Source organism: Schistocerca americana, chromosome 7, assembly GCF_021461395.2.
Source record: "Schistocerca americana isolate TAMUIC-IGC-003095 chromosome 7, iqSchAmer2.1, whole genome shotgun sequence".
NCBI classification, from domain to species: domain Eukaryota; kingdom Metazoa; phylum Arthropoda; class Insecta; order Orthoptera; family Acrididae; genus Schistocerca; species Schistocerca americana.
In genome coordinates this window covers 445,228,172-445,255,733 of record NC_060125.1, presented here as the reverse complement: position 1 = coordinate 445,255,733, position 27,562 = coordinate 445,228,172, and the positions used below count along the sequence as shown (strand labels likewise).

General features: G+C 36.7%; 1 protein-coding gene across 1 annotated transcript in view; it reads right to left on the bottom strand.

Annotated features, from left to right (window-relative positions):
• Positions 1-616: 616 nt before the first annotated feature.
• LOC124621809 overlaps positions 617-27,562 on the bottom strand; it is a 48,467-nt gene continuing 21,521 nt past the window's right edge. The window contains exon 2 of the mRNA XM_047147246.1: positions 617-761. Within this exon, the coding sequence (XP_047003202.1) occupies positions 661-761 (101 nt within the window). The 3' untranslated portion in view covers positions 617-660. The remainder of the gene's footprint in view (positions 762-27,562) is intronic.

The window sequence follows — 27,562 nt, the reverse complement described above, 5'->3', positions numbered from 1 at the left end:
AAGAGTTGAGTAAACCTTAAAACCTTTTCTTAGTTGTAGGATTGCCATTTGAAGTTTTACCTCAGTGTGATGTACATTACCAGTTGTTGCAGTAAAACCACCTCTAGCTTTTCTAAGTTAATTTTCGATATTGATTAGGATATTTTGGTTAATTCACAAGTTTTCAAATGCTCATTTATTTCCTTTGACCTTTCCAAGGTGTGCTCTGTTGCGACATTTATCTTTTTGGTAAATGTTCTTTAGGTATTATTCTTATTAAGATAAATGTGAACCTGATCTTCCTCTTTCTTCTTCTCCTGCTTTTAGAGTCTGTATAAATTTATAAATCTGTTGACCAAGTACCACATCTAAACAAGTAGCTTAGGTTGCAATAAGTACTTCAGATTATAGAATTACATAATTTGATCACTGAAATAGGTAACTTGTTAAACAATGCACTAAATATCAGTAGTCTCTCAACATAACGAAGCTTTATTCTGCTGATATTCTTCTTATTGACATTTTTCCTTCCAATGATGATTACACGCAAATACAGCAGACATTATACAACATATTATGCATAATTCGTATACATACAGTCAACAAGGAGCAAATACATTGGAAAGATTACCATGGTGGTGCATTCTGGATATTGTTCAGAAGGACAATGTTAGACCCATGTCAGGAGCCATACCTCCGCATGCGCTCCTTCCAGACCTTGAGATACTGTCGTATGTTGTGCAGAAGCGATGCTGAGTTCAGAAGCGATGCTGATTTCCTTTCTGGTGGAACACAAGAACACATCTGTAGTAAACTGCTCTCCCACTGCCATTAAGTTGATTGATTAAAATGAAGATTATTACAGTATAAAGGCACAACAAAAAGGTTGGAAAACTGACATGCAGAAATATACCATGCCAAACATTTTTCCAACATGTGTATTTTTGTAGTCTCTTCATCTCAAAACTGTATCATCTTGACAATGTTGTCAACGAAAATGTTAGACCTATTGTAAGTATCTCATAAAAATCATTGACATAGCCATTCCTTAACCATCTCATAGTACCCAAATAACTTTAAGTTTTCATAATTTGTTTACTCTTTTGCACTGTCAAACACCCCCCTCTACTGAACTTTCCTCTTACAAGATAGAAACAGAGAAATGAATTTGACACACTTTCTCTGTAATACTCGGTTGTTGTTTGAACATACTACTAACAAATATATGTGGAGTCTCCAGCTGTGATATAATTTTTTTTACTGATACATTAAAACCAATTTCATTTTTCAAAACTATATTATTATGTCAAAACAATTTTTTACGATAAATATGGAAGAATTCGATGCTGGTCATGAATGCAAAGGACAGTGAGTACATCTACATCTACATCTACATCTATACTCCGCGAGCCACCTTACGGTGTGTGGCGGAGGGTACTTATTGTACCACTATCTGATCCCCCCTTCCCTGTTCCATTCACGAATTGTGCGTGGGAAGAACGACTGCTTGTAAGTCTCCGTATTTGCTCTAATTTCTCGGATCTTTTCGTTGTGATCATTACGCGAGATATATGTGGGCGGTAGTAATATGTTGCCCATCTCTTCCCGGAATGTGCTCTCTCGTAATTTCGATAATAAACCTCTCCGTATTGCGTAACGCCTTTCTTGAAGTGTCCGCCACTGGAGCTTGTTCAGCATCTCCGTAACGCTCTCGCGCTGACTAAATGTCCCCATGACGAATCGCGCTGCTTTTCGCTGGATCATGTCTATCTCTTCTATTAATCCAACCTGGTAAGGGTCCCATACTGATGAGCAATACTCAAGAATCGGACGAACAAGCGTTTTGTAAGCTACTTCTTTCGTCGATGAGTCACATTTTCTTAGAATTCTTCCTATGAATCTCAACCTGGCGCCTGCTTTTCCCACTATTTGTTTTATGTGATCATTCCACTTCAGATCGCTCCGGATAGTAACTCCTAAGTATTTTACGGTCGTTACCGCTTCCAATGATTTACCACCTATGGCATAATCGTACTGGAATGGATTTCTGCCCCTATGTACGCGCATTATATTACATTTATCTACGTTTAGGGAAAGCTGCCAGCTGTCGCACCATGCATTAATCCTCTGCAGGTCCTCCTGGAGTACGTACGAGTCTTCTGATGTTGCTACTTTCTTGTAGACAACCGTGTCATCTGCAAATAGCCTCACGGAGCTACCGATGTTGTCAACTAAGTCATTTATGTATATTGTAAACAATAAAGGTCCTATCACGCTTCCCTGCGGTACTCCCGAAATTACCTCTACATCTGCAGATTTTGAACCGTTAAGAATGACATGTTGTGTTCTTTCTTCTAGGAAATCCTGAATCCAATCACAAACCTGGTCCGATATTCCGTAAGCTCGTATTTTTTTCACTAAACGTAAGTGCGGAACCGTATCAAATGCCTTCCTGAAGTCCAGGAATACGGAATCAATCTGCTCGCCAGTGTCTACGGCACTGTGAATTTCTTGGGCAAATAGGGCGAGCTGAGTTTCACATGATCTCTGTTTACGGAATCCATGTTGGTTATGATGAAGGAGATTTGTATTATCTAAGAACGTCATAATACGAGAACACAAAACATGTTCCATTATTCTACAACAGATTGACGTAAGCGAAATAGGCCTATAATTATTCGCATCTGATTTATGACCCTTCTTGAAAATGGGAACGACCTGCGCTTTCTTCCAGTCGCTAGGTACTTTACGTTCTTCCAGCGATCTACGATAAATTGCTGATAGAAAGGGGGCAAGTTCTTTAGCATAATCACTGTAGAATCTTAAGGGTATCTCGTCTGGTCCGGATGCTTTTCCGCTACTAAGTGATAGCGGCTGTTTTTCAATTCCGATATCGTTTATTTCAATATTTTCCATTTTGGCGTCCGTGCGACGGCTGAAGTCAGGGACCGTGTTACGATTTTCCGCAGTGAAACAGTTTCGGAACACTGAATTCAGTATTTCTGCCTTTCTTCGGTCGTCCTCTGTTTCGGTGCCATCGTGGTCAACGAGTGACTGAATAGGGGATTTAGATCCGCTTACCGATTTTACATATGACCAAAACTTTTTAGGGTTCTTGTTTAGATTGTTTGCCAATGTTTTATGTTCGAATTCGTTGAATGCTTCTCTCATTGCTCTCTTTACGCTCTTTTTCGCTTCGTTCAGCTTTTCCTTATCAGCTATGATTCGACTACTCTTAAACCTATGATGAAGCTTTCTTTGTTTCCGTAGTACCTTTCGTACATGATTGTTATACCACGGTGGATCTTTCCCCTCGCTTTGGACCTTAGTCGGTACGAACTTATCTAAGGCGTACTGGACGATGTTTCTGAATTTTTTCCATTTTTGTTCCACATCCTCTTCCTCAGAAATGAACGTTTGATGGTGGTCACTCAGATATTCTGCGATTTGTGCCCTATCACTCTTGTTAAGCAAATATATTTTCCTTCCTTTCTTGGCATTTCTTATTACACTTGTAGTCATTGATGCAACCACTGACTTATGATCACTGATACCCTCTTCTACATTCACGGAGTCGAAAAGTTCCGGTCTATTTGTTGCTATGAGGTCTAAAACGTTAGCTTCACGAGTTGGTTCTCTAACTATCTGCTCGAAGTAATTCTCGGACAAGGCAGTCAGGATAATGTCACAAGAGTCTCTGTCCCTGGCTCCAGTTCTGATTGTGTGACTATCCCATTCTATACCTGGTAGATTGAAGTCTCCCCCTATTACAATAGTATGATCACGAAACTTCTTCACGACGTTCTGCAGGTTCTCTCTGAGGCGCTCAACTACTACGGTTGCTGATGCAGGTGGTCTATAGAAACATCCGACTATCATATCTGACCCACCTTTGATACTTAACTTAACCCAGATTATTTCACATTCGCATTCGCTAATAACTTCACTGGATATTATTGAATTCTTTACTGCTATAAATACTCCTCCACCATTGGCGTTTATCCTATCCTTACGGTATATATTCCACTCTGTGTCTAGGATTTCGTTACTGTTCACTTCCGGTTTTAACCAACTTTCCGTTCCTAATACTATATGCGCACTATTTCCTTCAATAAGAGATACTAATTCAGGAACCTTGCCCTGGATACTCCTGCAGTTTACCAATATTACGTTAACTTTTCCTGTTTTTGGTCTCTGAGGACGGACGTTCTTTATCAACGATGATAATGTCCTCTCTGGTAAGCCGTCAGGTATTTTATCGTTTCGCCCAAGGGGGGGTCCCTCTAACCTAAAAAACCCCCGTGTGCACGCCACACGCACTCTGCTACCCTAGTAGCTGCTTCCGGTGTGTAGTGCACGCCTGACCTGTCTAGGGGGGCCCTACAGTTCTCCACCCAATAACGGAGGTCGATGAATTTGCAACCATTATAGTCGCAGAGTCGTCTGAGCCTCTGGTTTAGACCCTCCACACGGCTCCAAACCAGAGGAACGCGATCGACTCTGGGCACTATGCTGCAGATATTAAGCTCAGCTTGCACTCCGCGTGCGATGCTGGTTGTCTTCACCAAATCAGCCAGCCGCCGGAAGGAACCAAGGATGGCCTCAGAACCCAAGCGGCAGGCGTCATTCGTTCCGACATGTGCTACTATCTGCAGCCGGTCACACCCAGTGCGTTCAATAGCTGCCGGAAGGGCCTCCTCCACATTACGGACGAGACCCCCCGGCAAGCACACCGAGTGCATACTGGCATTCTTCCCCGACCTACCCGCTATTTTCCTGAGGGGCTCCATAACCCGCCTAACGTTGGAGCTCCCTATAACTAATAGGCCCGCCCTCTGTGACTGTCGGGACCTTGCCGGAGAATCGGCCACTGGCCCAACAGGCGAGGCATCCTGTGGTGGCTCGGAAACGATGTCATCACCACTAGGAAGCACCCCGTACCTGTTGGAATGGGGTAAGGCAGCTGCCACGCGGCCAGATCCCACCTTTGCCTTTCGGCCAGGCACGCGCGAGCCCACCACTGTCCGCCATTCACCCTGGAGTGATGGCTGACCGGTAAGATGCTCACTGCCGGAAGACGCAGCGACATCAGGGGTTCCATGCGATTCCAAGGCCACCGAAGTAGGCATAGGTCTCACCACAGTTGCCCCAACGCCACTACGAGCCGACGCCTGCGCCTCGAGCTCGATGAGCCTAACAGACAAAGCCTCCACCTGCCCCCGAAGAGTGGCCAATTCTCCTTGCGTCCGCTCACAACAACCACAGTCCCTACACATGACTGTTTACCCTACTCTATACGGTGACAAATTCCCAAGATAATCTTCTGATGAGCTACTCTGATAATCAGGAAACACTCACTGAAATACGAGACGCGAAAACTACGCTAGGTTTTCCCAGAAAAACTATTTAAAAGCTAAGCGCAGCAAATAAGTACAAAAACGCTTTATACAAACAGTACTCGCTGCTGCTGGTGCTCTCGCTCTGGCTGTCACAAGACAACTGCTGAATTACTACTGGTAAATTAAAGTAACATCAAGCTGAACTTCGAAAAAAGAGATAAGATAAGAGAAGGATAAAAGATATTTTACAGTTCATACTTTTTGATGTAATCGGTTTTTAAAAGTTTCAAATAGGGTCATTCCAGAAATCTATAAGTGAATTAGAGGGAAAGTTTCATTTGATTTAGGTGACAAACCATCCGGTAGAGGAAAGGAAACCAATCCAGTATGATCTGTAAGATCAATTTCGAGAGAAATAGGTTCTAAAATATTTGAAATGGAGTTGACAATGAAATCTATTACCGGCCTTTCAAAATCTGAACTGTAATCTAAAATAAGTAATCGATTAAAAAGTTTTAAGGACGACATAAAATAGCAAATAAAAGTACAGTCTTTTTAGATAGCAAACTAAACGATATTAACAGCAAAGTCAGTCTTGTTGTTAAAGAGCATCATCAGAAAGTATAGTTGTTAATGACAATATATGGTAAAGGCGCTGACCAGAGTAGTGGTAAAATTTGAGGTTTACATTGAGAAAACGACAATGTTTCAAACAGCTGGAGTACTGGAAAATTCTGTTGAATAACTTTGGTAAAGATGCTCTCGGAGGATGACAAGTTCTATTAGACTGTCTTCTTTTTTGCAGAAAAATTATTCTGTTGACATATAAATGACTTAAGATGGATAATTAATGTCACAATCCGAGGAAAAAATTTTCTGTAATGCTATCTGCTGAAGCAGAAAACTTTCTTGACATGGAAGGTAAAAGTATTGTTCACGATAAAGGATGACAGCCAAAAACAGTTGCAGGATAAAAATTTATTAAAATTCTTGACCAAGGTTTCTGTACATATAAATATACCTTCATCAGAAGTAAAAAATCCTGAGCAGGAAGACACTTTCATTAGAAAAGCCTTAGCATCGGAAGTGAGAAACACAAAAGCTTAAGTAATAGTGAAATTACCAAAGTAATACAGGCATAAAATCTTTAGTTTCTTACTAAAATTACATCATGCAATGGAGATTAATAAAACAATTGTGCCAAAGGCGTCGTCAATAATTAAGACATCTTCTCCATTTCTACAACATGACTATAGGCACAGGGTCAAAGCGAACAGTTCAGCACCATTACTTCGCCTATGAACTATCGAGATAAGAGTGTGAAAGCACTAGGGCAGATGGTTTCACCGAGAGAGGGCACTTGTATGTGCCAGACACTCACGCATATTAAAATCCATGAATACATACATAAGCGCATCAAAAATTATTAAAAGTTGTGTTAATTCAAACTTTCTGTCTTAATAAATAAAACACATCAGACCATTAAACACATTTATGTAAAATATAAAATATAGAAACAATTTACCTGTGTCCTAGTGTCAAACAGATAAAGCTTGCGCTATGGAACATCTAACGAGAGAGGGCACTAGTGTAATGCGCGAGAATCTCGCGTAAAGTAGGCGGTGAAATACATACTAGCGAAAACAACCAAAACGTTATAATAAAACGAAACCGTCTGTCGTTGTGAATAAAAACATACTAGTCGATTAACCCCAAATACACATCGAAAATCACAAACAACAAACATCAAAAATAGATACGTAAAATCCCAACAAGACAAGAAAAGCGCATTTCACCAGCATCAACAAGCAAGAAAACTAACTTCTAGTCAGCCAGACTATATTATATTAAGGCAAGGAGGGGTTTGAAACTATCTAAAAAAATTTTGTTTCTAAGCTGCACCTGTTCATTAAGAACAAAACCATCTTTTAGAGACATATGCTTGAAAATCTCTAATTCTTCTAGCAAGTCCAGTTTGTAACCTTTATTAGCTTCATGAAGCAACTCTACGTCGCCCAGTTCACGTGGCGTATGCTGTAAGAGCCATAGATGTTCAGCAAACGTGGAATTATGTACCTTTTCCCCATTTTTACCTAACATGTGTTCTTTATACCTAACCTTAATGGGTCTACCTGTCTGTCCAATGTAATAGTTTGGGCAGTCGTTACAAGTAATTTTGTATACACCAGACTTAGTGCCGAATTCTTCCCGTGCTCCAATGGTATGAATTACTCTTTGTTTCAGGCTATTATTTACGGAAAATGCCACTCTGTAACCGTATTGTTTCTGTAAAAGTCTTCTTATCTTATATGAAACGTTCCCCAAAAATGGAATAGAAATAAAGTTATTACCCTCATTCTCTTTCGCCCTGTTATCTCCTAAAGTTGAACATTTTACAGCTGTTTTTTTCTTAACAATTTGGTCAATTAATTTAGGATCGTATCCATTGTTAGTAGCCATTGACTTTAATAGAGATATTTCTTTTTCGAAACAATTCTGTGCTAAAGGTGTGCTCACAGCACGATAAACAGCAGACTAAAAGAAGGCGATTTTGTGAGTTTGAGGATGACAAGAATCTACTGGAATCATATTATCAGAAAAAGTTTCTTTACGAAAAATGTCGAAGCTAATAGTGTTACCCGATAACTTAAGTTTCAAGTCGAGAAAATAGAGTTCTCTCTCATTGTTTTGTATCTCTTTTGTGAATTTCATTTTCTCGTGAAAACTGTTGAAAACATGAAACAGTTGTTGTAGATCTTGGTCTCTCCCTTGATATATTATGAGTATATCATCAACATAACGAGCATAGAAAGGAATCATATTACCCAACGCAGGATTGTTTTTGAAGAAATTTTCTTATAACGCATTCACAAAGATGTCAGCTAAGATACCAGCTAACGGGCAACCCATGGCTAAGCCGAATGGTTGCTCATACATTTTACCATTAAACTGAAAGTAATTGTATTCTAGTACAACCTGCAGTAGTGACATAAGTTCCGACAACTGTAGCTCACTTAGAGTTCTATGTTGTCGAATGTTATCTTCCATAATCTTAAGAGTGATATCCACTGGAACATTAGTGTATAAACTTACGACGTCAAAAGAAACCAAACGAGAGGAAGAAGAGATCTCTATCGATTTTAGCTTGTTTATTACCTCAGAACTATTTTTAACAGAATAATTGTTTCCAAAAACAAAGGCTGCTTTGATTTTAGTATGTAAGAATCTCGCTAATTTATGATGTGGACTCTTTATTCCGTTAACGATGGGACGAACTGGGTGTTGACTTTTGTGTACCTTAAACTGACTTCTAAGCATAGGTGCTCTAGGGTTCATATTAATTAAAGTTTTCTTTTAAAACTCTTTCATAAGATGTTTAGTTTTTCTTAACATATCCCTAATTTGCTTTTGTAATGTAGGGGTAGGATCCTGCTCGATTTCAAATATCCCATTTTCCTCGAAAAAAGCCAAAGTTTTAGCAATATATTCACTTTTGTAGGCTACAACAAGCGAATTTCCTCTATCAGATTTAGTGATAAGAGCTTCATTATTTTTTAATTTACGGTTAAAACTAGTAATAATGCTACTGCCTCTCTGTTTTAAGTCATTGTTTTTTACCGAATTGACCTCTCTTTCTAACATTGCGCAACATTCATGAGCAATCCAATTTTGTTGGGATTTTTCTATTTTTACGGAGTCAAGACCAACTTTAAGGTCAACCATAAAATTATCTACGACTTTAGGGTCGTTAAGACTAGGCATGAAATTGCATTTAAGACCTCTCACTAGTATGGCGCTTTCTTGAGGAGGAAAGCTTATGGAAGTTTTATTTAGTACTCAGTCAAAAAATTTGTGTTCACAATTGACAGTTCTTTGTGCATGAACAACATTAGATTTAGGGTCTTGTTGTGATTTTACGTATCTATTTTTGATGTTTGTTGTTTGTGATTTTCGATGTGTATGTGGGGTTAATCGACTAGTATGTTTTTATTCACAACGACAGATGGTTTCGTTTTATTATAACATTTTGGTTGTTTTCGCTAGTATGTATTTCACCGCCTACTTTACGCGAGATTCTCGCGCATTACACTAGTGCCCTCTCTCGTTAGATGTTCCATAGCGCAAGCTTTATCTGTTTGACACTAGGACACAGGTAAATTGTTTCTATATTTTATATTTTACATAAATGTTTTTAATGGTCTGATATGTTTTATTTATTAAGACAGAAAGTTTGAATTAACACAACTTTTAATAATTTTTGATGTGCTTATGTATGTATTCACGGATTTTAATATGCGTGAGTGTCTGGCACATACAAGTGCCCTCTCTCGGCGAAACCATCTGCCCTAGCGGTTTCACACTCTTGTCTCGATAGTTCATAGGCGAAGTAATGGTGCTGAACTGTTCGCTTTGACCCTGTGCCTATAGTCATGTTGTAGAAATGGAGAAGATGTCTTAATTATTGATGACGCCTTTGGCACAATTGTTTTATTAATCTCCATTGCATGATGTAATTTTAGTAAGAAACTAAAGATTTTATGCCTGTATTACTTTGGTAATTTCACTATTACTTAAGCTTTTGTGTTTCTCACTTCCGATGCTAAGGCTTTTCTAATGAAAGTGTCTTCCTGTTCAGGATTTTTTACTTCTGATGAAGGTATATTTATATGTACAGAAACCTTGGTCAAGAATTTTAATAAATTTTTATCCTGCAACCGTTTTTGGCTGTCATCCTTTATCGTGAAGAATTTCAACAGTTGCTGTTGCAGCCATGTTCAAAATCTTGTAAAAGTATTAGTTATTATTTATGTCAATAACTTTTTGATTATGAAATAACATTTGCTACATTTTGAATTTGTACTCTGTTTGAATTTCATGAAATTTATAGGAACAAAAGTTGTTTGAACCTACAGTCTATGTTATTTGCAAACATAATATACATTTCGTCCAGCTAATTCAAACAGAGATGTAGTGTATTGTGTTGATGCTGTGTTGGAATAGTTAATGCAGTTCTGGGGAATATTTGGAAAATTTGGAAGAGAAATTTGGTTTTCCCAAGATGGGAACTCAGACTGCAAGTATTTTATGGTTTTGTTGTGATTACAGTGAGCTGTTATTAGTAATATGAAAGAATCAGAAGTATTAGTAAAAAATACTGATGGGAAACGGAAATGTTATATTTTTTGCAAACTCTGTCAACTTTATTTCTGTTTTTGTATCTTGTAAAAGGAAAGTTCAGTAGAGGATGATGTTTGACAGTCCAAAAGAGTAAACAAATTATGAAAACTAAAAGTTACATGAATACTATGAGATTATAAAGAATGCCTGTATTGATGTATTTTATGAGTTACTTCCAATTCCTCTGGCATATTTGTGGTATGTCAATTTTAGTTGACAACAGTGTCAAGATAAGATAATTTTGAGATGAGAGATAACTAGGATATTCTATGTAAAGTATCGAATATAATGTTGTAGCCTGTTACAAAAATATAACACCTGATGATAAACTTCGAATGTATCTGACCAATTAAATGCACAATTGAACATAAATAAAAGTGTGGCACCATTCGGTACTAAACAAACAGGAAGACTGTTGATTTTGGAAAAATATCAGAAATACTTCATGGCGACAATATGGTTGAAATGATTAGAGTGAAATTGGCAATTAAAAGTTACACTTACAATTTTGTTTTAATTGAATAGTGAGATTATTTTGGGGTTTTTATCACTATTGCTTTGTACAGTATGTTGACTTTGTATAGACTAGAGGATGAAGTTAATTTGTCACTAAATGCACAGCTATTTGTGAGCATCTATTTAACTAAATACTGAGTGCCATGCATAATATTCAAAAATTTTACTATGTTTTTGAGACTAATTCATTTGTTTTACTTTGTCACAAAATGCTAAGTAAAGATACTATTCACCTTTTGGAAAGGAAAGTAAAAAGGGATTAGACTTGCATTGTTTGTTGCAGATTTGAAAAAAAAATGCTTGACTTGTCTTATAGGTCAGCAGACAAGTTTACAGAATTCTGAAGCATACTTTTTTTCTCTGAGATCCATTGCTCCACTTGTCTGCTTGTATAAGTGTGTCCTTATGAGAAAAATCTCATTCTACAATTTTTTATGTATGTAAGTCAATCTGAAAATTTCACCATTTAACCTGGTGATGTGACACTAGCTTTGGGCCACTAGCAGCTAATTTCTTTGGATTTTGTGAAGTATCCTTTGCCAATATTCTGCTATGATGATCATTGAAGGCTTCATGCACTGACTGCTCTGTCTTCCTATCTATAGCTGTATCAGTTTTTTACAAGTTTCTTTAAAGCGACTGTTTACCGTGGAGGATCTCTCCCAACTCGAATTGTTCTGCCTGGTATCTACCTATCTGTACATGGTCAATTATTCTTATAAGCTTCAGCCATAGTACGTCGATATGTTCTTGTTCTGAGCTAAAGTTTCAAGCCCATTGCGATATGACACTGCCTCTTCTCAATCTAGTTTGCTGAGCATGCTACTAGATCTAATATATTTCCATCATGAATGGGGAACCCACTATCTGTTGTAGGTAGTTTTCAGAGAAAGAATGTAGTAACATTTCACAAGTTACTTCTCGCACCATCCCCTATAATTTGTCCAATTGAATGGTGGATGACTAAATTCCTCTCCAATTATTACAGTATTATTAGGGAATTAATGTAAAAAAGGACTGAGGTTTCCTCTAAAGGTCTCAGTTACATAAGGAGATGACTCTGCAAATACACCACAATTGTTTCCCATTTCCTAATGCTTTCGGTATGGAATTAGATTTTTCCCAGATATCTCGCTACTGTCAACATCAGGTTTTTATTCAGGTTTCTGTGCTGAGTATTAGGTGAGATTCAGTGCTTTCCAAGAGTGCATCAAACAGTGGTACTTTGTTGCGAATGCTTTGGCAATTAACTACTAAGCTTTTAATACTGTCACTAGTTTGAAGCTCTTCTTTGGACCTTGCAATGATACTTCAGGATTTCCTATAGCTATCGTTATTTGGACTGGATTGAAAGTCGCCTAATCTAACAACCCTACATGTATGCTATACATAGTCAACTACTTCATTCGAACCTGTATGTCAAGAGCGCAAATCCTTTATAAAAACAAAGCTGTGTAGGGTTTTGCCAGCGGTCACGTCACACGCCATAAGACTGTAAGACTACGGCAGATACCAATGGAGATATGAGCATACTGAAGCCGAATATCCACTGTTTCCTCTTCCTCAGTTGCAGTGATGATGTGAAGAACCGTGCAACGATGGAAACAGTATTTTGTTCACATTATCATAGGAACCACCACAAATCTATTTGGACCAGCAATGAAAGCTCTGTCTCTAAAATATCTCTGAATAATTCTATAGTACTTTGATCGGTAATATGCGCACAGTGACATACCATATGTATGACCTACAGGCAAGAGTAACGTCATATACTGTGCTTTGAATGGTGGTAGTCAATCCAATTTAATCAAAAATTTCTTGGATGGCGGTCTGAAATAAGAAACGATTGTCAGTGAGCCACTGACAGCACATGTCTTCAACACTTCTTATCTCTCATCGGGTTCATGGTGCATAGTAGAAGTAGAAGTATATATAACAATGAATAAACCTCTCATACCGCCTTCAAGAGCACACATTCCTTCTTGCAACATCCAAAAGTTACTCAGTATTTGGAAGTACCGAGAAATAACGCGAGAATTACAGTTACCTGACCCTAGACATTACGTTACATTAAATCATGAATACAATGTTTCGTAATGATATGGAACAGACCATATCTGCCTGTCGAATTGCACATAGACTCTGACCAGTGTTGGAAAACAGCTAAGAATGTTGTGCCAGTATGTATTTCTCTATAGCATGCTTTCGAACCTACGAAGTTTTGTTAGATTTCCAGCAGCAACCACTTAGGAATACCCATAAGCTACTCAACATTGAGTTCCATCACTCTGTCTGAAGATATCTTCTGCAGTTTCTAGAACATAGAGACTATGAGAATAACCACAAGACAAGCTCTTCCTAAGAGTCAAGGAGATTCTGCAGTGTTGGAAGTATTACATGTGTCCTACTCTATCGAAGGTCAGTGACGAATCGTTCGCATGCTACTAGTGCAAACAACCTTCATATGTAAGTATACTCGTAACTTAATTTATTGCTTTGTATCGATTAAAGACAATGGTATCTTGAAGACTACATACGAGGCACAGATTTTAGAATACATGAGAATGGGACATGTAGCAGCAGTCGGTTTACTTGCCACATCACTTATTGAGAAAGAACAGATCAGGAACTGTTAAATGGCGAATAGAATTCGACGTATCTTCACTTGAAGAAAATGTCCAGTACGATGTACTTCATTTTGACAGCCATTTCCAATCTCAAGCATTGCCAGAACTAATGAGCTTACATCTACAATTATTCTCTGTCATCATGGATTTCTGATTTTCTGCAGATGAACCTAATAGGAATGCTATGCTGACTCTGGCTCACTTAGTACTTAAATGCAATACTGAAGCATGTGATATTGCTGATATCACAATCCAAGAGAGAGACTGTGCAAGAGATGGTATAGGTTGCCGACATGCCAGGGGCAATGACATCATCAATGACTTTGAATACATAATGACATCAAGATGGTGCGAAACTTAAAAGTTAAAAATGGAAGATAGCAGGAAATTTAAAAATTAAATATGGTGAATGGTAAAGGAGTTAACAATTAAAATGGTGATGGTGGGGAATTTTTAAACGAAACAGCCAATCACAGTGCTTAAAAATTTGCATTAAAACGAAATAGTCAATGACAGAGAAGTATTTTTTTGCCCACCAAGTTCAAAAGTATCCACATTAAGTTTCTATGGACAACGTGTTCAAATGTATTTGATTAATTTGTCAATAGCATCCGAACATTCTGAACATTATGCACCAAGTTCAAAGGTATTTTCCTTAAAAATGATGTAGAAACTGCTACTTGCAGTATTTCCATAGGCAAAAGTATTTTACAGGCATTAAAATGAAACAGCCTGTCAGAATGCACTCTTCTTGCTCATGCTCAAAAGTATCTGAGTGGACTGAATTGTTTTGGCGCCATTTTTGCATTTACTCATCCAGAAAATTATGTTAAGGGTATAAATAGCAACATTTAAGACTGTGTTTAAAGTTATCCCAAAACTGTAATTTTTTGTTTTACAGCATATTCAAAAGTATTTTTCCTAAAAAAATACATAAATGGTCTATCCTTCAGATTTTAACTGTCTCGAAAAGTATCCAAATGCTCTGAAATTTTTATTTCGTCAGTTTCAAAGGAGTTTCATCGACAAAATTGCATAAAGGATGCAGTTTGCAGTATTTCTGGCTATGCTCTAACATGCACGAAAACTTCTTACACCACATTCAAAAGTGTTTTTCCAAAAGAAGTTATGTAAAGTGTGCCACGTATTTCCACAACTCCAAGTCACAATACTATACATGTTTAGTACCCAAGTCACATCGGTTAAAAGCATGTAATAATATAAGTAATATATCTACAGGGACTGAAGTGCGTTTGATTTTGATCCCTCATGACAGCTTAGGTGTGGCTCAGTATACCATGCATGACACTACAAATCCATCTAGCCTAGTTGCTATTCTCAGCAAAAATTCTGCCTCAGCAGTAAATTTCATCACTCTCGAAACAACCAATCACAGCCCAGTATTTTATCAGCCATTAAAACGAAACAGTCAATCGTTATCTTTGTTATCTGGACCTCCCACTTGTCAATGAACATAGTTGAATCTATTTACTACATTTTATCCAAGGCCCAATGGACACTAAAACTAAATATTTCAATATCTAAAACATCTATGTTGTTTATCAAAATACACATTACTGCTGACATAATTTATGGGTTAAGGTGCACGTGTCAAGGAGCAGTGGAAGCCAAATTAAATATTTGAACATCCAAACTGTCCAAATTATTATTCTATAACCGTAAAAATTACATATTAGCTAAAAAAAGGACCATACAATATAATAATGATGTTATCACATCGAAAATGTATTTTAAAAATGCTTAAAGAAATCGATAGTACTAATGTAACTTGCATGATTTCCAGGTCTAAATCGACTGCAGATATCAGCTAAGTTACACAATATTATTCTACGTCTAAAATTTGTGACGATGTTGACACTACTGGTGCAACTCACAGTATTTCCAATTCATACTGTTTTCAATAATAAGTAGACATGCACATAATTCTTATGTCAGTGTTATTACCAAGCCTAAGTTTCTGTGTTATTGTTCTATAAAACATATTTTGGCTAAAATAGTCTGTCAGCTATTGGAAGAATGTAATTATTTGCATCTTCCACTTAATGCCTAGTCTAACTATAATCGTCTAATTATGAACTAAAACTGTGTCTCTGCACCAAAATAAAATTGGTCATATTATTTATCAAAGCACATAAAAATGTCGAGTACAGAATGCAAGTGGCACTATTATCATAACTTAATTGTTCTATAACATTTTAAAAAATACAAATGGTTCACATATAATCACTAATGATGTAATTTACAGGTTAAACTGCAGGTGTCAATGAACATAGTTAAATCATTGTACAGTAGCACACTTTAAAGAAACCAAATATTGTTTGTATGGTATGTAAAAAAATATGTGAAGGTTGTTCTGTAACATTAAGAAACATACATGCGACTACTGGTGACCTAACGTTCAGCTCAAACTGCACTTGTCAACAAGAACAGTTTGATAACTGTATCAAAATTTGTCTGTAATATGTGTCAAATCACACATGTCTTCTGTTTTGTTGCTACTGATCTAATAAGTTAAATTGCATTTGTTGAGGAGTTATTTATACTGTTACACAGTGGAATCTTCGTGACAGTTTGATGCAGTAGCATACTGTGTGGTAGTAATACATACATGTACAGGTATGAGAAGAGGCTTACTATGCTTTGAACTACCCTCTTTCAAGTACTTTTTAAAGTCATCCAAACATTATAGTGACTCCATGTTAGGTTACCAACTTTTTTTTGCAGTACAAAAGTCTGTCACCTTCTGCCAATAATGCTGACTATGCTGTCGCACAATGGACACTACTGACACTTTGCCCCTACCACATACATTGTCATTTTACAGCAAAATTTTAACAGTTTGCCTTATACAATGCCATGATATACGGGAATGTTACCAAAAGGGCCGCATACATTGCATGTTACAGCAAACTTGTAACAAATTGCCTGATATATTGCCATGTTGCAATAACATTATAACAAACTGTCACATACATCACCATGCTTCAGAAAAATTGTAACAAAGTGCCCCATACATCGCCATATTACACCAAAATTGTAACAAATTACCAAATACTGAAACCTCAAATGTATTACGACAATGTATATCCTATTAACTAACAATGGGACTCACCTACTGGGTCCAAATAGTAAACTAACACCAAAAGCTTATAGTGTGTATGTGTGGTGCTGTGTTGGAATAACATGAATAAAATTTGGTAACCTGCCTCCAGTGATACACCTGTGACTGTTCACAATCTACGTACTGGCATGCCTCTAAAATAGTTCAATACAGTGGTCAGAACACTTCTACTTTCCCACAAAGTAATATTAAATTCACAGATGTGTTAGCTCGTCAGTAGTTACTGACCACGCAGTGCTTACAGTCAATGTGCAGTGTTGACTTTAACACTAGTACATATACTGTGTATATTACTGTCTAAAACAATTTTGTAGGTGATTAATGTTGACATGTGTCAATAGTGAGTGAGTACTTATCCTATGTTACTCCTTGCTAGTAAACAATTTATTTATGTACATGAATCTGACTGGCACATACACAGACAAAGACCCAGATATCGTAAACAGGTTGCTTATTCTCCTTCATATTTTTTAAAATTAAATCTATGATTTCGTTCAATATAGACTCAAGTACAAAGACAAATACATCCCTTTTTGCTATAGATGGTCACACCTATACTATATCCTTTTGTTGTAGCTTAAATACATTTATCAAATGGCTTCAGTCTTCTTGTGAAACAGTGCCGAGAGATTAAAATATCTTGGTTTTTTAGTAACATGTAAATACCTTGTTTAAGATGAGCTAGCTATATTATTATATATTAGCTTGTGAATTGAGTCTTACCAGTGCTTAGTTTCATTACAATATTGTAGATGTGTGGATCCTTTCCTTATCTAATATTCTGTTTATCACGCAAAAAGTAGCAGTAATTAATATACAGTTGCTTTAAAGCTCAGTTGGCCCTCTATTACATTATTGACTAGCTTGGATAATATAATTAATTTTGGTTGCTACTTATGAAAGATTCCGTCTTCCATCTAACTACAGTTAAAATGCCAAAATATTAGGCAAACCTGGCGATAAGAAATATTTTTTTACTTACAGTTTACCAAAATATACCTACGAGCTTGATGATTTTTTTCTTTTGTCGTATCAGTTGTGCTAATTCCTAGCAAAATCAAGTTAACTGTCAAGTTAGACACAGAATATTAATCTCGATCTGAGTGTTTATCAGTTACAAACAACTTGTTTCCTGTATTGCTTTTAATATTGTGAGAATTACCATCAACTATCAGCTATACCTATCACTTAAAATAATAGGTAGTTCTTCTTTTTTACTTCTGTAAAAAATATACAAATGATCATTATCGTCTAGATAGATAGAGAACACTTAAACTGTATTTTTGAACTGTTATCCTCTAATGCAGTAACAGAGAATTACTAACCTCTTTATACTCTCTCTTTAATATCTTTCAAACTATTACTTCCGTTTTCCCTCTTTCTTTGGGTCTCACGATTAATTAGCGGAAAATTCTGTTTACTTTAAATGAGAAAATGGGAACTGACTTTTAATTTTCTACTAATCGAATATTTATTTGATCTTTATTATCTTAATGGCAGCCTTTCGTTGGCTGTAAACGAGCACCAGCAAAGCAAATTCCCAAAACCAACAATGATAATAAGTAATAAAAATCATTTAGTGCCACCACCACATTAGGATCCGAATTTCCACAATCAGTTCAAAATTCTACCTATTCAGGTATTGGCAGACACATTAAACTAACGTTTCCTTGATAAATAGTCAATTGCCACACTAACGCTGTAAGTGTAGGATAATTCTGCACAAAACTCGCTTGGATGGTTCCTTTAGGATACAATTTTTAACAATTCAGGGAAATATCTTACAAAATCTTCATGCAGCACATGCTGTATGACCAAATGAAATTCCATTTCAAAACCCCTCGCTCGTGTTAAACGAAATTCCTGCAGTTGAATCAATTCCTTTCTCAACAGAGAGTAGTAAACCAATACCCAATGCAAATGCATCAGCTATCAATTACCTTAGAAGGTGCTGGACTTGACCACTAGCCAAAAGATATGGAACAAATTAGCCCACACTTGGTCGCAACAAATCCTCACACCAAAATAACAATAATAATTGCTTGGTCTAGACACAGCTCTACCATCACAATACTCAATAATCCAGTAATTCATATATGCCCACTCACCATACCATCATTTTACGAGAGATACCTATATTAACAATGCTGTCATGCATGTAAAACGAATTCTGAGCAAGTTAATATGAACCTGACATATACCTTTTTACCAGCAGATAATTCAAGTTGCTAGTAGTCACTTTTTATATAGTTGACTTGCCACACATTCAAGGTAGCTCCTGACTGTGTCTAGACTCCCAGACATATGTGGTCAGTGGTTACGCTGACCTGTGAGTAACTAAAGCTTAACTGCAACTGGCCATACGACCCACATTAGTCCTTTGTGGAACCATTAAAGCAAATAAATATAGAGCGCCACCCTCAGTCTTGACTATTAGTACATTTTTTATGATGGTCACCAGTTCATCATCTAGTGGCCAAATGCTTTAAAGTTTTTGCTGCTCGAGATGCTATTTGGCTGAAGGAAACTGATCTGTGACTTTGCAGAGGTGTTCATTCATTTTGATCTCTAACACATATTTGAACAACAACATATAGGTACACATTTTCAATGGCACACAATATACTCACTTTTTATGATGATGAACATCCTGATTTGTGATTTCCTCTGCTTCAGCTCTACATAACAAAACAATGTATCATCCAGTAACGACTATTGTCATACACTGCCTCTAAAGCATCAATAGATTTGCTACAAAATCAGAAAAGCAAGATTCAAACACAGAACAGTAACTAGAAAAATAATTTTTTCATACACATTAGTCTTTCTGGTTATGCCAACTCCATACCATAGTTTTATTCTGTAGTGAAAGGCACAGCAAGCAGTACCCTGTGAACCAAATGTATTCTATCAGAAACCTTTGTGTTTCCTACAACAGTGGATTTTATTATATGATATATGACATTAAATTGATATGTCTTCTTCAACAAGATGGCGGAACACTGCATTTAGTGGCACAACAATTGATGAATGTAGATGATCTGAAGATGGCAATCTAAATTGCCAAAACTAATACCTATATGTGGAGCTATTGCGATCATGGCAAGTGAAACTCTTCTAGTAAGAAGATTACATTTTTCAAATTCAGAAATCGCTCTCCTGCTGACATTGTCAGGTAACCATTTACAGAATTATTGAGGTGAGTTACCTTTCAAGAGAAAGGTAGTTGGATGCATTTGCCAACATCTGAGGAGGCTGAATTTTGATTTGACTGTATAACTGCAGAGCCTAAAGTGGTAGTGGTGCCTAGGTTTGATGTTTTCACTTTTTATTATTCACAGTCATTGTCGGCTTGGGAAATTAGTTTTGATGACATTTGTTTACAGGCAACGAGAAACGGTGGTGAATATAATGACAATAAAATAAACATTAGACTAGTGAAAAATTAAATGTCATCCCCCAACTTCTCATTTGAGGAAAAAAATTTACACTTAATTAATCTTGAGGCTCAAAGAAAGAAAGAAAAAGGAAATAATATTTTGAAAGCTGTGTAAAGGGGATGTATAATGAAATTAGGAAAAAATCTGTTAGCTACATTACAAGGTGACAGTCCGAAGATACCGTTTACTTTCTCTTGAAGTTAGCAAAACTTGTATGACAAAAAAAAGCATCAAGCTCATACGCATATTTTAGTAAGCTGTAAGTAAAAGGATATTTACTATCACCATGTTTGAAAATTATTTAGCATTTAGCCGTAATTAGACTGGAGACAGACTTTTTCATGAGTACTAACGAAAATTTATTAAATAATCCATATTAGTCAGTGACATAGTAGAGGTACAACTGCACTTTAAAGAAGAAAAATTTTGCATGTTAATCAGAATATTAGATAAGGAAAGGTTCTGCTCTACACTGATATTGTAATGGAACTAAGCATTTGTAAGGCTTGTGTTACAAGTTAATAAACAATAATGTTGCTAGCTCATCAAGTGATAAGTATTTATGTGTTATTAAAACACTATAATATATTAATTTAGCAGCATTGTTTTACAAGAAACTGAAGCCATTTCATAATTTTATATAAGTGTTAATACATGGATCCAATATAGGTGTAAAACTTCCTGGCTGGGAAGGGTGTGAAAATATGTGTCAAAAAGGGATGAATAACTTTTTTTACTTGGGTCTGCAAGGAATGAGATTATAAACTTAATTTTAAAAATCAAACACCTATATGCAACCACTTAACAATAAATGGGTCTTTGTCTATGTATGTCACTCAGACGTGAAATTGAGTAACGTTACTTGTACATATGTAATTAATTGCATACTGGAAAAGAGTAATACAGGTCTGAAACATACTTATCATTTGCATATGTCATCAATGACTGCTTAGAAATTATTCCAGGCAATGACATATGCAGAACACATACTTGTATTAAATTCAATCCCATACATAGAATGTTTCCACTGTGTCATCCTGAAGTACTAAAGATCTAGTACATCCTGTGAATTTACTTGTGGGACAGTACATACTGTTTTTATCACTTTAGTGATTAATTTTAGAGGCATGCCGGTACATAAATTATGAACACTGTCAGGGGTGTCACTAGAGGCAGATTATAAATACAAAATTTAATTATATTATTCCTACAGAGTATATGAAGTGGTGACCCTGCCTGGTTGTGTATAAATACCAACACATTCTGGACTTTGAATTTCAAATTTTCGATTACAGATATTCTGTGAAGCCATGGTCATTCATTAAAATAGTGAGCTTCTTCCCAAAAAATTATTTTATGAATTGTCTAAGAAAAATGTGTACAAGAGGTTGTAATAGCCTTCCTCACTTACAAAATAATTATAAATTATTCAGACAATTATTTTTGTAAGAAAGTAAAAACATCAGCACCTAGGTATAAGGAAGTAGGGACAATAGCATATAACTTATCTCATTTGGTAGTTTAGGCATTGTGGTAAGGTTTGTTCAGTTTACTGCCAGTCACAAACAGTGGTGGCCTTTCTGAGCAGGCAGATTCGCAAGACCTTGCACATGCCCGAGCCTTTACAGCAGCAGTCACAAACAGTGGTGGCCTTTCTGAGCAGGCAGATTCGCAAGACCTTGCAGATGCCCGAGCCTTTACAGCAGCATTGCAATATGAGCAAGGCTACAGTCTGACAAGGCATAACCAGAAAGACTAATGAGTATTAAAAAACTTATTTTTCCAATTACTGTGCTATGTTAGAATCTTAGCTGTGTGATATTTGTAGTAGATCTAAAAATACTTAAGAGGTGTGTATGGCCACAGTCATTATTGGATAGTATTAATTTTGGTGGTTAGTTTTACATGTAGATATGAGACAGGGGAAATCACTAATGTTGAATACATATATATATCAAAATGGATGAAGACCTACAGGCTTTTGTGGCTCAAATTGCATTGAACAATTTGCAATTGAATTGGACAAGAGGAAATAGAAAAACGCAATGAGGAGGAAATACAGAGCTTAGTGGGGAATTAAAACATGAATTTAAAAGCAGAATTGAGGAATTGAAGCAAGCACTTACCATAGGGTTTAGGCGGCAAGAAAGGATACATGGAACCGAGTCAAAAATATGAGAAAATTAACAATATGATAATAGAAGTAGAAAGGTCACTTTGTAAACTGTTGACGATCTCTCATTAAATTGACAAAGGAGCAGAAATAGCTTTATCAACAAAGAAAAATGTAATTTAAAATAAATGATAGCATTGCTAATATTATGAGATCTTGTGAAGTGATGGTATACTGAGTGGGCATATATAATTGATTGAATTATTGCAGCATTGTGTCAGTGGAGTTGTATCTTGACCAATCAGTTATAATGGTTATTTTGGTGCGAGGACTTCTTGTGACCAGCCTGTAGGGCCCATTTTTTCCACAACTTGTGGCTAGTGGTCCAGTTCAGCATGCTCTAAGGTAGTTGAGTGATGCTGTATTTGCGTTGGGGATTGACTCGATGATCTGGTTGAGCACTGTATTGACTCAGTTGCAGGATATTTTATTTAAGAGGCATCAAGTTGAAAACGGAATTTCACCTGGTCATACGACATATTTTGCCTGAAGACCATTCCCTGAATTTTTTAGGAATTGTATTTTAAAGGATCGATCAGTGTCAGCTTTGTGCAGAATTATCCTACCTTATGGAATTATTGTCGAGAGTGACCATTCATTATGGAAAAATTAATGGGAATAATGTGTCAATACCTACATAGGTAGAGCTGTCAACTTGGCCCAAAGTGGTGGTGGCACCAAATTTTTTGTTCAGGTTTTTTAGTAGCTACTGTCGTTGTTGGTTTGGAGAATTAGCTTTGCTAATTCTCATTCAAAGTCAACAAAAAACTGCTGTAAAGATAATAAAAATCAAATTAATTTTTGATTAGTGAAAAGTTAAAAGTAAGCTCCTGACTTCTCATTTGAATTAAATATAATTTTTCCCTAACTAATCTCTTGTCCCAAAGTAAGAAAGAAGAAGAAAATAGTATTTAGATACATATGTAAGAGGGACCATAAAAGTATTGGTAATTCTCTGTTACTGCATTACAGGGTACAGTCCAAAGATACAATGTAATGTTTTAAGTCTATGTAAACGACAATGATCATTTGTATATTATTTGATGCACTGAAATAAAAACAGGCACTAACAAATTTGTATCGGCGGTAGGTATTTGATGGTAATTTTCGTGTTATGATAAGCAGGAACGAAAAGCAATTGTTTGTACCTGATAAACATTCAGGAGGAAAGTAATATTAAATCTCTGACTTTACAATTAACTTGACTGTGCTAGGAGTTAGCACAAGAATATTTGCTATCGCCAGGTTTGGCCAATTATTCGACATTTTAACTGTAATTAGATGGGAGACCAATCATTCATGAGTAGTAACGAAAATTAATTATATTTTATTTATAAGTTAACAGTATAGTAGAGGTCCAACTGTGCCATAAAGAACCATACTTCAATTATTGTTACTTTTTGCATGTTTATCAAATATTAGATAAAGAAAAGAGCCACACTTCAGTGATTTTGTAGTGGAACTAATAAATAGTAATACTTGAATTGCAAGTTAACAAACAATAATATTGCTATCTTGTCGTAGGCTAGGTATTTTCATGTTATTAAAACACTAAGATATATTAATTTCTTAACACTGTTTTATAGGAAGACTGAATTCATTTGAGAATCTTATTTACGTTGCAAAAAAAGGATACCTTACAGGTGTGACCATATGCATCAAAAAGGGATGTATTGGTCTTCATACTGCAATCTGCATAGAATGAAATTGCAGGTGTAATGTAGGTCAATTACATAGTCACTTTTTATATATATCATCGCTGATAGCTTACAAAATGATTCAAGATGATAATATACACAGTATGTGAATTGATATTAGAGTCAACATTGTGAATAGATTCTCACTGTTGTTTGGTCAGCAAGTATTGAAGTGCTAGTACATCTGCAAACTTCGCATTACTTTGTGAGAAAGTATACAGAGTTCTGACCACTGTAGTGATTAATTTTAGAGACATGACAGTACACAGATTGCGAACTGTTTCTGGGATATCACTGGAGTCTGATTATGCATACAAATTTTATTCATATTATTCCAATACTGCACAGCTTATATGCACTGCCAGCTTCTGGTGTTAGTTTATTATTTGGGATCCAGTAGCTGAAACCCACTCTCAGTTAATTGCACATATACTGTCATCATGCATACACGATACCAACATTTGGCAGTCTTTGTTTTGACATGACATGGTGATGTATGGGGCAATATCACACTTTTGCTGTAACATGTCAATATGTGTCACAGTTTCTTACAATACTGTTGTAACATGGCAATATAATGGGCAATTTGTTACTTGTTTGCTGCACATGTGATGTTTGGAACTCATCTGGTACCACTTAGCCCTATAATAGCGCTGTAGAGGGTAATTCGTTTCAGTTTTGCTGTGAAACAACTGTGTATGGGATAGTGGCAAATTGTCATGTGGTCTCCGCCGTGTGACAGCACAAATTACCATTATTAGCAGATGGCGACAGAGTTTTGTACTGCAAGATACAATCAATAACATAACATGGAGTCACTATAATTTTTGGGTGGCTTTGAAAAGTAGTCTAAGATCAGTCTTCAGTCATCAAACATTGACTGAAATTAAGCTTGACGAGAAGTTCAGACAGGCAGGTACTAGAGATGTTAAAATATAACAAGATTCTCATAACAGTGCAGTGAAAAATATTGTTAGTATGTCACAAGATTATTGTAAAAGCACAGTAAGAAATAATGTTAGTATATTGCATCAGACTATAAGGGCATCAAAAAACAAAGTAGATGAGCATCTTGTTGGTTTAGAAGATTTAGAAACTGAGGGTGGAATAGATGTAAAGTGCCTGTCTGAGCATCATATAGTCACAGGAATGGAAATGATATATGTAGGTGAATATAAGCTTCCAGTACTTGTAAGTAGAGACACTATGCAGAAAGGAGTTGCCATATATAAGAGGCATTCAAAAAGAAACGAGAAGGTGGCAGAATTAGATAAACCAGTAGTTGTGTGTAGAAATATTGACACTGGCTGTTGAGACATATGTCCCACGGTGATACCAGGCGGTGAATGGCTGTCTCGAAATTCCCAGGGCTGCGATGATAACCAGTTCCGCACATACAGCTGGACGAGGTGAATCGTTTACCCCTCAGAGCCTTTTTAAGGAGACCAAAAATAGCGTAATCACAGGGAAAGAGGTCCAGACTGTATGGAGGATAGCTGAGAACCTCCCATTTGAATTTCTGCAGGAGTGCCGTGACTCTGTTGGCCGTATGAGGATTTGCATTGTCATGGAGCTGAATGACCCCACAGGAGAGACTGCATAGTCGTTTTGATTTGATCGCTTGGCGAAGAATGGACAAGGTTTGCGAGTAACGCTGGGCATTCACTGTTGTTCCATGCTGCAGGAAGTGAATTGGAAGGGGGCCATCTTTTGGTCTCTGAAGACATACGATTCACCTTGGCCGAAGACGTCCAGCTGTACATGCAGAACTGGTTAACATCACAGCCCCGTGAATTTTATGATACAGCCAGTCACCGCCTTGTGTCACAGTGGGACAAGTGTTTCAACAGCTAGGGTCAATACTTCTAACATACAGGTATTGGTTCCTGTAATTATTCCTCTGGCTCGTTTCTTTTTGAATGCTCCTTGTATGCTAAAATCTGTCATAGTGTGAAACATTTGGAAACAAAAAAAACTTGTGTAGAGCAACATATGGAACCATGTGCATGTGGGCTTAAACTACATAATGGCACTTTGTTAGCTGTAGCCGTGTATAGGTCCCAATTCTGAAATTTTCAACTATTTTTGAAAAACTTAGATTTTTTGTTGTGCTATTTGTCAGACAGAGGGAAGAAAATTATTGTTTGTGGGGATTTCAATGTAGATTTTCTGAAAGAGTCTGAGTCTGATAGAAAGCTTGGTTCTTTCAGTTTGATATCAGTTACTAATTTTCCTGCTCGGGTGGTACAGGAAAGCAGCACACTGATAGATCATGTTTTTATAGACCAAGATAAATTTAATCAAACAAAAACTTTTCCCCTTAAGAATGGTCTGTCTGATCATGATGCTAGTTACAGTATATGATATAGCTCCATACAGTAATGGAAAACAGTCCTCCAACAAAAGTTAGAATAGGATGAGGTGTACAGTGAACCTGATGCTAATTTAAAGTTCACTCTACTTAGTGATAGCTTTGAAAGTATATTTAAAAAAAATTCCCTAAGAAAAGAACGAAATATAATTGTATCAAACCACGTAAAAAGCCATGGCTTACTCAAGGGTTAAAAGTGTCTTGTAAACAGAAAATGAAATGTGTCTTATAGCTAGGAAGGGTTGGTGTTGTGGTCTTCAGTCCAGAGACTGCTCTCCATGCTACTCTATCCTGTGCAAGCTTCTTCATCTCCCAGTACCTACTGCAACCTACATCCTTCTGAATCTGATTAGTGTATTCATCTCTTGGACTCCCTCTATGATTTTTACCCTCCACACTGCCCTCCAATACTAAATTAGTGATCCCTTGATGCCTCAGAATATGCCCTACCAACCGATCCCTTCTTCTAGTCTCTCCAATTCTACTCGGTACCTCTCATTAGTTATGTGATCTACCCATCTAATTTTCAACATACTTCTGTAGCACCACATTTCGAAAGCTTCTATTCTCTTCTTGTATAAACTATTTATCGTCCACGTTTCACATCCATACATAGCTACACTCCATACAAATAGTTTCATAAACGACTTCCTGACACTTAAATCTATACTCGATGTTAACAAACTTCTCTTCTTCAGAAACGCTTTCCTTACCATTGCCAGTCAACTTTTTATATCCTCTCTACTTCGACCGTCATCAGTTATTTTGCTCCCCAAGTAGCAAAACTCATTTACTACTTTAAACGTCTCATTTCCTAGTCTAATTCCCGCAGCATCACATAATTTAATTCGACTGCATTCCATTATCCTCCTTTTGCTTACGTTGATGTTCATCTTATATCCTCGTTTCAAGACACTGTGCACTCCGTTCAGCTGCTCTTCCAGGTCCTTTGCTGTCTCTGACAGAATTACAATGTCATCAGCAAACCTCAAAGTTTTTATTTCTTCTCCATTGATTTTAATTCCTACTCCGAATGTTTCTTTTGTTTCCCTTACTGCTTGCTCAATATACAGGTTCAATAAAATCAGGGGTTGGCTACA